The 12,326-nt window shown below is 38.4% G+C and overlaps 1 protein-coding gene across 1 annotated transcript in view; it reads left to right on the plus strand.

Moving 5' to 3' along the window:
- The window catches only part of LOC128689439 (dyslexia-associated protein KIAA0319-like protein), a 130,825-nt gene that overhangs the window by 16,306 nt on the left and 102,193 nt on the right, over positions 1 to 12,326 (plus strand). The window contains exon 5 of the mRNA XM_053777744.2: positions 9,074 to 9,265. Within this exon, the coding sequence (XP_053633719.2) occupies positions 9,074 to 9,265 (192 nt within the window). The remainder of the gene's footprint in view (positions 1 to 9,073; positions 9,266 to 12,326) is intronic.

Raw genomic sequence — 12,326 nt, forward strand, 5'->3', positions numbered from 1 at the left:
AATGCAGAGGAGAGAGAGAGATTTTGGGAGATGTTAAGTGAATGTATAGGAGCCTTTGAACCAAGTGAGAGAGTAATTGTGGTAGGGGATCTGAATGCTAAAGTAGGAGAAACTTTTAGAGAGGGTGTGGTAGGTAAGTTTGGGGTGCCAGGTGTAAATGATAATGGGAGCCCTTTGCTTGAACTTTGTATAGAAAGGGGTTTAGTTATAGGTAATACATATTTTAAGAAAAAGAGGATAAATAAGTATACAAGATATGATGTAGGGCGAAATGACAGTAGTTTGTTGGATTATGTATTGGTAGATAAAAGACTGTTGAGTAGACTTCAGGATGTACATGTTTATAGAGGGGCCACAGATACATCAGATCACTTTCTAGTTGTAGCTACACTGAGAGTAAAAGGTAGATGGGATACAAGGAGAATAGAAGCATCAGGGAAGAGAGAGGTGAAGGTTTATAAACTAAAAGAGGAGGCAGTTAGGGTAAGATATAAACAGCTATTGGAGGATAGATGGGCTAATGAGAGCATAGGCAATGGGGTCGAAGAGGTATGGGGTAGGTTTAAAAATGTAGTGTTAGAGTGTTCAGCAGAAGTTTGTGGTTACAGGAAAGTGGGTGCGGGAGGGAAGAGGAGCGATTGGTGGAATGATGATGTGAAGAGAGTAGTAAGGGAGAAAAAGTTAGCATATGAGAAGTTTTTACAAAGTAGAAGTGATGAAAGGAGGGAAGAGTATATGGAGAAAAAGAGGGAGGTTAAGAGAGTGGTGAAGCAATGTAAAAAGAGAGCAAATGAGAGAGTGGGTGAGATGTTATCAACAAATTTTGTTGAAAATAAGAAAAAGTTTTGGAGTGAGATTAACAAGTTAAGAAAGCCTAGAGAACAAATGGATTTGTCAGTTAAAAATAGGAGAGGAGAGTTATTAAATGGAGAGTTAGAGGTATTGGGAAGATGGAGGGAATATTTTGAGGAATTGTTAAATGTTGATGAAGATAGGGAAGCTGTGATTTCGTGTATAGGGCAAGGAGGAACAACATCTTGTAGGAGTGAGGAAGAGCCAGTTGCGAGTGTGGGGGAAGTTCGTGAGGCAGTAGGTAAAATGAAAGGGGGTAAGGCAGCCGGGATTGATGGGATAAAGATAGAAATGTTAAAAGCAGGTGGGGATATAGTTTTGGAGTGATTGGTGCAATTATTTAATAAATGTATGGAAGAGGGTAAGGTACCTAGGGATTGGCAGAGAGCATGCATAGTTCCTTTGTATAAAGGCAAAGGGGATAAAAGAGAGTGCAAAAATTATAGGGGATAAGTCTGTTGAGTATACCTGGCAAAGTGTATGGTAGAGTTATTATTGAAAGAATTAAGAGTAAGATGGAGAATAGGATAGCAGATGAACAAGGAGGCTTTAGGAAAGGTAGGGGGTGTGTGGACCAGGTGTTTACAGTGAAACATATAAGTGAACAGTATTTAGATAAGGCTAAAGAGGTCTTTGTGGCATTTATGGATTTGGAAAAGGCGTATGACAGGGTGGATAGGGGGGCAATGTGGCAGATGTTGCAGGTGTATGGTGTAGGAGGTAGGTTACTGAAAGCAGTGAAGAGTTTTTACGAGGATAGTGAGGCTCAAGTTAGAGTACGTAGGAAAGAGGGAAATTATTTCCCAGTAAAAGTAGGCCTTAGACAAGGATGTGTGATGTCACCATGGTTGTTTAATATATTTATAGATGGGGTTGTAAGAGAAGTAAATGCGAGGGTCTTGGCAAGAGGCGTGGAGTTAAAAGATAAAGAATCACACATAAAGTGGGAGTTGTCACAGTTGCTCTTTGCTGATGACACTGTGCTCTTGGGAGATTCTGAAGAGAAGTTGCAGAGATTGGTGGATGAATTTGGTAGGGTGTGCAAAAGAAGAAAATTGAAAGTGAATACAGGAAAGAGTAAGGTTATTAGGATAACAAAAAGATTAGGTGATGAAAGATTGGATATCAGATTGGAGGGAGAGAGTATGGAGGAGGTGAATGTATTCAGATATTTGGGAGTGAACGTGTCAGCGGATGGGTCTATGAAAGATGAGGTGAATCATAGAATTGATGAGGGGAAAAGGGTGAGTGGTGCACTTAGGAGTCTGTGGAGACAAAGAACTTTGTCCTTGGAGGCAAAGAGGGGAATGTATGAGAATATAGTTTTACCACACATTGCCCTCAGACATGACATCTCCACTACCTCCAGCCTTCTCCTCTCTGCAACATTCATCACCCATGCTTCACACCCATATAAGAGCGTTGGTAAAACTATACTCTCATACATTCCCCTCTTTGCCTCCAAGGACAAAGTTCTTCGTCTCCACAGACTCCTAAGTGCACCACTCACCCTTTTCCCCTCATCAATTCTATGATTTACCTCATCTTTCATAGACCCATCCGCTGACATGTCCATTCCCAAATATCTGAATACATTCACCTCCTCCATACTCTCTCCCTCCAATCTGATATCCAATCTTTGATCACCTAATCTTTTTGTTATCCTCATGACCTTACTCTTTCCTGTATTCACTTTCAATTTTCTTCTTTTGCACACCCTACCAAATTCATCCACCAATCTCTGCAACTTCTCTTCAGAATCTCCCAAGAGCACAGTGTCATCAGCAAAGAGCAACTGTGACAACTCCCACTTTATGTGTGATTCTTTATCTTTTAACTCCACGCCTCTTGCCAAGACCCTCGCATTTACTTCTCTTACAACCCCATCTATAAATATATTAAACAACCACGGTGACATCACACATCCTTGTCTAAGGCCTACTTTTACTGGGAAATAATTTCCCTCTTTCCTACATACTCTAACTTGAGCCTCACTATCCTCGTAAAAACTCTTCACTGCTTTCAGTAACCTACCTCCTACACCATACACCTGCAACATCTGCCACATTGCCCCCCTATCCACCCTGTCATACGCCTTTTCCAAATCCATAAATGCCACAAAGACCTCTTTAGCCTTATCTAAATACTGTTCACTTATATGTTTCACTGTAAACACCTGGTCCACACACCCCCTACCTTTCCTAAAGCCTCCTTGTTCATCTGCTATCCTATTCTCCGTCTTACTCTTAATTCTTTCAATAATAACTCTAACATACACATTGCCAGGTATACTCAACAGACTTATCCCCCTATAATTTTTGCACTCTCTTTTATCCCATTTGCCTTTATACAAAGGAACTATGCATGCTCTCTGCCAATCCCTAGGTACCTTACCCTCTTCCATACATTTATTAAATAATTGCACCAACCACTCCAAAACTATATCCCCACCTGCTTTTAACATTTCTATCTTTATCCCATCAATCCCGGCTGCCTTACCCCCTTTCATTTTACCTACTGCCTCACGAACTTCCCCCACACTCACAACTGGCTCTTCCTCGTTCCTACAAGATGTTATTCCTCCTTGCCCTATACACGAAATCACAGCTTCCCTATCTTCATCAACATTTAACAATTCCTCAAAATATTCCCTCCATCTTCCCAATACCTCTAACTCTCCATTTAATAACTCTCCTCTCCTATTTTTAACTGACAAATCCATTTGTTCTCTAGGCTTCCTTAACTTGTTAATCTCACTCCAAAACTTTTTCTTATTTTCAACAAAATTTGTTGATAACAGCTCACCCACTCTCTCATTTGCTCTCTTTTTACATTGCTTCACCACTCTCTTAACCTCTCTCTTTTTCTCCATATACTCTTCCCTCCTTGCATCACTTCTACTTTGTAAAAACTTCTCATATGCTAACTTTTTCTCCCTTACTACTCTCTTTACATCATCATTCCACCAATCGCTCCTCTTCCCTCCTGCACCCACTTTCCTGTAACCACAAACTTCTGCTGAACACTCTAACACTACACTTTTAAACCTACCCCATTCCTCTTCGACCCCATTGCCTATGCTCTCATTAGCCCATCTATCCTCCAATAGCTGTTTATATCTTACCCTAACTGCCTCCTCTTTTAGTTTATAAACCTTCACCTCTCTCTTCCCTGATGCTTCTATTCTCCTTGTATCCCATCTACCTTTTACTCTCAGTGTAGCTACAACTAGAAAGTGATCTGATATATCTGTGGCCCCTCGATAAACATGTACATCCTGAAGTCTACTCAACAGTCTTTTATCTACTAATACATAATCCAACAAACTACTGTCATTTCGCCCTACATCATATCGTGTATACTTATTTATCCTCTTTTTCTTAAAATATGTATTACCTATAACTAAACCCCTTTCTATACAAAGTTCAATCAAAGGGCTCCCATTATCATTTACACCTGGCACCCCAAACTTACCTACCACACCCTCTCTAAAAGTTTCTCCTACTTTAGCATTCAGGTCCCCTACCACAATTACTCTCTCACTTGGTTCAAAGGCTCCTATACATTCACTTAACATCTCCCAAAATCTCTCTCTCTCCTCTGCATTCCTCTCTTCTCCAGGTGCATACACGCTTATTATGACCCACTTCTCGCATCCAACCTTTACTTTAATCCACATAATTCTCGAATTTACACATTCATATTCTCTTTTCTCCTTCCATAACTGATCATTTAACATTACTGCTACCCCTTCCTTTGCTCTAACTCTCTCAGATACTCCAGATTTAATCCCATTTATTTCCCCCCACTGAAACTCCCCTACCCCCTTCAGCTTTGTTTCGCTTAGGGCCAGGACATCCAACTTCTTTTCATTCATAACATCAGCAATCATCTGTTTCTTGTCATCCGCACTACATCCACGCACATTTAAGCATCCCAGTTTTATAAAGTTTTTCTTCTTCTCTTTTTTAGTAAATGTCTACAGGAGAAGGGGTTACTAGCCCATTGCTCCCGGCATTTTAGTCGCCTCATACGACACGCATCTCTTACGGAGGAAAGATTCTCTTCCACTTCCCCATGGACAATAGAAGAAAAAAGAGGAACAAGAACTATTTAGAAAGGAGAAAAACCTAGATGTATGTATATATATATATGCATGTGCGTGTCTGTGAAGTGTAACCAAAGTGTAAGTAGGAGTAGCAAGATATCCCTGTTATCTACCGTGTTTATGAGACAGAAATAGAAACCAGCAATCCTACCATCATGCAAAACAGTTACAGGTTTCTGTTTCACAGTCATCTGGCAGGACGGTAGTACTTCCCTGGGTGGTTGCTGTCTACCAACCTACTACTACTAGTACGTATTTGCTTATATGCCTCAGTGCTAATACTCAATCTATACAACTACATTTCTTCAATCCTCCTTGTTTCTCTGCAGTCTTAATTTCTTATCCCTAACTTTTTTTTTTAATAATGATTATAGTAAAGTAAAGTTTATTTCTTTGTAAAGGTTACAGTGTGTAATTACATTTTTGATTTGCTAAGTACAAAGATAGCCACTATCATGCCAAGGCATTTTAGGCAAACTAATCCTAATACATAGTAACTAATTAAAACTAGATAAGATAATAGTACATAGTAACTATACTTAAAACTAGACAAGAAGTAGTTGTTAACTGTTTTACTATCTTATTTAAACTTAATACAAATGAGAGATAGTATGGTGGAGTAGGGTTCAGTAAAATAATCTTGAAATTGCACACAAAATCGATGTTACAAGTAATGGTGCAGGTGGTAATATTTTATATGTAATTCTTAGGCTCATTCTCATCCCCTTTTTCCTTATAGTATAAGGTAACTATGCATGTCTCTACCAATCCTTCCGTAATTTCCATTTGTTCGTGCATACTGGTACATTAAACAAATACACCAATCACTTTAGAATTGCATTCCAATTTACTTTCAACATTTGAAAGTAAATTGACTATGTTGCTTTGTCTACTCTTGTTCTGCCTGTTGCCTCGTGCACTTCATCCACACTTGCCTCTAGCTCTTCCATACTCCTATCAGATTTAATTGCTCCCTACTCAATACAAGAAATCACTGCTTTCATCATCATCATCATCATCATTTAACAATTCCCCAAAATATTCCCTATATCATTCCTGTACCTTTGCCTCTCCATCTAGCATCTTTAACCTTTTGTTCTTAACCAGCAAGTCTCTTTGCTTTTGAGGCTTTTTTAACTTGTGAATCCCTGCAATACTGTTTTATTCTTGGCAAAAGTTTACTGAAAAACTTGCCCATTCTTTTGTTTGTTTTCTTTTTGCATTCCCTCACCACACTTTTGACCTCTTTTTTTTTCACCTCTCTCTATTTACTCTGTTATCATTATGTGGGAACTTGTGAGATGCCCACTCTGGCAGTCACTGTTGACACACAACACAAAACTCTTAGTCCTGTTCTTACAAGCATCTCAAGGGTACACTTTTTTTTGAGAATTAACTACACTGAAGGAAATTCCTAAATACATGCACAAACTAGAACAGACTTTGTTTATTTGTGGAGTCTATACTAGCTAGAAACTTCCTGATTTGTCCCAGCTAATCTAGGTTTCTATTGGCTTCTCTCACTCTCCAAGACACCATGTGCTCAGGAGAAATGATTCCTGCAAGTAGTTTCAGTTGGGTTAGTATCCCCAGCCTACACCTTGAGGGACCCTGAATTCATTGGGTTTTCTCTAACTAATATTTATGTACAGAAGGGGATACTAGAGAAGCTAGTATTCGAAGGGTAGTTACACAGAAATCTATCCTACCTCTGTATTGGGTGTATACCCTCAAATGACCTGCAGGTCAAATGTCCTACATTTCTTAAAATACTGTTAGCCAACTAATACTAGGAGAAATGCAACAAATTGTCTTACTACAGGGGCCTGGGAAGAGACAAATATACATAGTACTTTGTGAAAACCTCATTGAACTTTGTTTGTCACCGGGCAGTATTTTTGTAAGCCGCGTGGTATGCTTGTTCTCAGAGCTAATACTGGAAGAACAAGGTAGTGCTCTACATATTCTTGGTTTACCTTGCTTATGCAAAGAGATGCTAGTTACCACAATATACCTAATTGTAGTATTACCTAATATAATGTAATATTAATGTTTAAAACTACATTATTCATTCTAATATTATTTACTAACAGTTTAAATGTACCTTAATCATTCTTAAAATATAAATCTTTCAAATAATATATTAGCCTTACAATTTCCACTCTAGTGTTATTATTTGGGTGGAAGGGTATGTTAAGGGCATTGAATTATTTACATCAAATATGGCTGTGAAATTTTTGGTCTTAATAAATTTCTATAATTATTTCATTATAAAAACCTCTCATATGCTAACTTTTTTTTTCCATTTTTTCTTCTCTTTTTCACGTAGTCATTCCTTCCTTTTCAACCGGCACCCACCCTTCTTTAGTAGCCACAGGCCTATGCTGTGCTGTCTGATACTGCATTTTTAAATCTACCTTGTACCTTTCTGACCTCCTCAGTATTAATATTCTTTCAAACTACCTTTCTTTCAGTAATTGCTTATGTATCCCACAATCTTCTCTAATTCATTCACTTTCACTTTTCTCTTACCCACTGATACAATTTTTCTCTTATTTTTTTGCCTCTTACTCTTACTGTAGCTACTTCCAAATAAGGATGATATATTAGTCACTGTTTTAAAAGACATACACATTTAGACATCTACACATCAACTTTTTGTCTACCAATACATAATTTTGTAAACTACTGTCATTGTGCACTTCGTCATATCTCGTACACTTGTTTGTCTTTTTTTTTTCTTGAAATAATTATTGCTATTACATCTCTTTTTATACATAATTCAATAAGAGGTTCCCAGTATCATTTACTTTTAGTACTCCAAACTTACCTACTATTTCCTCTTCAACATTATTTCCCACTTCAGCATTTAGGTCACCCACAAAACCATTATTCTGGCACTTGATTCAAACCTCCATAAACATTTGCTTAACACCTCATATAATCTGTCTTTTACAAACTTCTCCCACCTTAGGTGCATAAACTTTTTATTGCACTTCTCACCTTTATTCTAATCCAAATAATTCTTGATAAATTAGACACATGTGCAACACTTGGGTATCTTTAATGAGGAAACGTTTTGCCACACAGTGGCTTCATCAGTCCATACAAAGGAGAATGGCGAAGAACAGGAGTAGTTTGAGGTAATCAGTCCCTCAGCCTTGAGTCGATGTAATCAGTCCGCCTGTTCTTCACCATTCTCCTTTGTATGACCTGATGAAGCCACTGTGTGGTGAAATGTTTCCTCATTAAAGATATCCAAGTGTTGCACAAATATCTAATTTATCAACTTGTCATTTCTCTGAACCATTTATCTACAAATAATTCTTGAATTTACAGCTTTTTTGTTTAATGCATTGACTGTTTCCCACCAAGGCAGGGTGATCCAAAAAGAAAGAAAAACCCTAAAAAAGAAAGAAAAAACTTTCATTATCATTCAACACTTTCACCATCACTCAAACATTATCACTGTCTTTGCAGAGGCACTCAGATACGACAGTTTAGATGTCCCTCCAAACTGCCAGTATCCCAAACCCCTCTTTTAAAGTGCAGGCAGTGTACTTCCCATTTCCAGGACTCAAGTCCGGCTAACTGGTTTCTTCTCCCAGTTTCTAACATAATAATATTGCTTTCATTCCTTTAGGTCTAACTTTCTCAGATACACCTGACTTCATCCCATTTTCCCCTCCACATTGAAATTCCCCTATCCCTTTTACCTGTGATTTGCTTAGTGATGGGACATCAAGGTGCTTTTCATTGAAAGCATTAAATTAAAAAATTTGGCCTTGGACACATCATGCTAAGGCTTGGTATGTGGCTAAGGAAAAACTGTGCTTGGAGGAATAGACTTCAATTCTGTTCAAAAAGTTAATGCTGATAGCAAAAAAAAAAAAAAAGCATATTGTAAATAACTAGTACAGTATATTAAAATATTTGGAGGAAGATTTTAGTGTCAAGTTCTCCTATTTCTGGTGGTGAAGTGTGATATCCCAGTGTTTCAACATACAAGCCATGGCTGTATAGAAAATTGGCTGATAGTTTTTTCCCAGTCATTGATATTGCATTTCTCAGTTCACCTTAGGCTTTCAATAGTTCAAGCATCTTTTAATTTAGCACCATCAGAATGCAAGTATGAATGGAGCCTTCTACAGCAACCCACCAGTGATGACCCTGGTTCTGTCAGTGATACTAAGAGTCAGACCATCACTCTGTCTCATCTGATGCAAGGAGTCTACATATTCAAGGTTGTTGTTGATGCTCCAAAAGCACATGGCGAGGCTGTGGGGAATGTAACAGTTCTTCCAGGTATGTTGATTCATATTCGTTGATATATTTTTTTAAGTGTAATTTACAAGAACAAATGTATTAATTTATTTTTTAATAAGACTGTTGAGATTAGTTTAGTATATATTAAAGGGCTTTTGAAGTAACTAAAAACACAAGCCTTAATTATTTCTCAGAGAAAAGCATTAAAAAATGAACAAGCCAGCATATGAGGCATTTTGAGGCATGAATATTTTTTATTTTATCAATGCACAGTACAGTACATTTTCTAGTTAAAGGTAGTAGGTTGGTAGACAGCAGCCACCCAGGGAGGTACTACCGTCCTGCCAAGTGAATGTAAAACAAAAGCCTGTAATTGTTTTACATGATGGTAGGATTGCTCATGTTTTTTGTCTGTCTCTTAAATATGCAAGATTACAGGTATGTCTTGCTTCTTCTACTTACACTTAGGTCACACTACACATACATGTACACGTTTATTTATACACAATCATCTGAGTTTTCTTTGATTTTATCTTAATAGTTCTTGGCCTTATTACATAAGAACATAAGAACGAAGGAACACTGCAGAAGGCCTACTGGCCCATGCGAGGCAGGTCCAAGTCCCTACCGGCTTAAGCCAATGCACCCAACCTAGTCAGGTCAGGTCACATTGACTTAAGGGAGGAACACGGCAACCGACCTGTTAGCACAAGCTATCAGGTCCAACTCACACCCACCCACATCTACTCATGTATTTATCCAACCTATTTTTAAAGCTACACAACGTTCTGGCCTCTATAACGGTACTTGGGAGTTTGTTCCACTCATCCACAACTCTATTACCAAACCAGTACTTTCCTATATCCCTCCTGAATCTGAATTTTTCCAACTTAAAACCATTGCTGCGAGTCCTGTCTAGGCTAGATATTTTCAGCACACTATTTACATCCCCTTTATTTATTCCTGTCTTCCACTTATAAACCTCAATCATATCCCCCCTAATTCTACGTCTTTCTAGAGAGTGCAGTTTCAGGGCCCTTAGTCTATCTTCATAGGGAAGGTTTCTGATACATGGGATCATCTTTGTCATCCTCCTTTGTACATTTTCCAGAGAATTTATATCCATTCTGTAATACGGTGACCAAAACTGTGCAGCATAATCTAAATGAGGCCTAACCAAGGATGTATAGAGTTGAAGAACAACCTGAGGACTCCTATTATTTATGCTTCTTGATATGAAGCCAAGGATTCTATTAGCTTTATTGCGAACACTTATGCACTGTTGTCTTGGTTTCAGATTACTGCTAACCAGAACTCCTAAATCTTTTTCGCAATCCGTAATATTAAGATCTACATTATTTAGTTTATATGTGGCATGGTTATTGTCCTGTCCAACATTTAGAACTTTGCATTTGTCTATATTAAACTGCATCTGCCACTTCTCCGACCACTGCATCAGTCTATTCAAATCTTCCTGGAGTGCTCGAATGTCCTCGTCAGAATGAATTCGACGGCCTATTTTGGTGTCATCGGCAAACTTGCCGATGTCGCTCTTTATGCCCTCATCTATGTCGTTTATGTAGATTGTGAACAGCAGGGGGCCCAACACTGACCCCTGTGGAACACCGCTCGTGACGCTTCCCCACTCTGATTTCTCCCCATTTATGCAAACTCTCTGCTGCCTATTTGTCAACCATGCCTCTATCCAGGAAAAAATTTCTCCTCCTATTCCATGTGCTTTAATTTTCCTCAATAGTCTCTGATGTGGGACCCTGTCAAAAGCCTTACTGAAGTCCATATACACAATATCATATTCATTACCATGATCTACCTCCTCAAATACCTTAGTAAAAAAAGTTAATAAATTCGTAAGGCAGGAACGCCCCTTTGTAAAACCATGCTGAGATTCGTTGATTAATTTATGCTTTTCAAGGTGGCTACGAACTGCCTCGGCAATTATTGATTCCATAAATTTTCCCACTATGGAGGTTAGGCTTATTGGTCTATAGTTCGAAGCTAAGGACCTGTCACCTGTTTTGAAAATAGGTATCACATTTGCCATTTTCCACTTATCTGGCACCATGCCAGTTTGTAGTGATATGTTGAAAAGATTAGCCAAAGGTGTGCTAAGCTCCTCTTTACATTCCTTTAGAACCCTTGCATACAGTTCATCAGGGCCTGGGGATTTGTTAGGTTTTAATTTATCTATTTGCCTAAGGACCATGTCACTTGTGACCCTAATAGTGCACAGTTTATTATCGTCCTGTTCTACATAATTTATCATTACTGGAATATCGCTGGTATCCTCCTGTGTAAAAACTGAGAGGAAGTATGTGTTAAAAATTCTACACATTTCCTTATCACTGTCAGTGAGCTGACCCGAGGAACTTTTGAGTGGCCTATCTTGTCCCTGATCTTACTTCTGTATACCTGAAAGAATCCTTTTGGGTTAGTCTTCGATTCTCTTGCAACTTTAACCTCATAATCTCTATTTGCTTTTCTAATTCCCTTTTTTATTTCTCTCTTTAACTGAATATATCGATTTCTTAATTGCCCCTCTCCTCTTTTGATTTGCCTATATATGCCTCTCTTTTGACCAATCAGATATTTTAATCTATTGTTCATCCATTTAGGATCATTTTTGTTTGATCTGATTTCCCTATTTGGAACATAATTTGACTGAGCAGCTAGAACTATGCCCTGGAAAGCATCATATCGGCAACCATCACCACCTACCTGACCCCTAGTCAGGTCATTCCAGTTCAGCCCACCTAAGTAATTTTTCAGTCCTATGAAATCAGCCAAGCGAAAGTCAGGGACGGAGACTTGATTGCCATTATTAGGGGAATTCCATGATATGTTAAAACTGAGTGATTTGTGATCACTCTCCCCAAGCTCATCATTAACCTCAAGATTATTAATTAGTGTTTCCCTACTGGCAAGAACCAAGTCAAGGAGGTTATTTCCCCTAGTTGGCTCTGTCACAAACTGTTTTAAAAAACAATCCTGGATCGTATCAAGAAAGTCACCCGACTCTAAATTTCCTGTCAAATTGCTCCAGTCAATCTGTCTATAGTTGAAATCTCCCATTAGCACAACA

The sequence above is a fragment of the Cherax quadricarinatus genome, chromosome 18, assembly GCF_038502225.1.
Source record: "Cherax quadricarinatus isolate ZL_2023a chromosome 18, ASM3850222v1, whole genome shotgun sequence".
Classification (NCBI taxonomy): Eukaryota; Metazoa; Arthropoda; class Malacostraca; order Decapoda; family Parastacidae; genus Cherax; species Cherax quadricarinatus.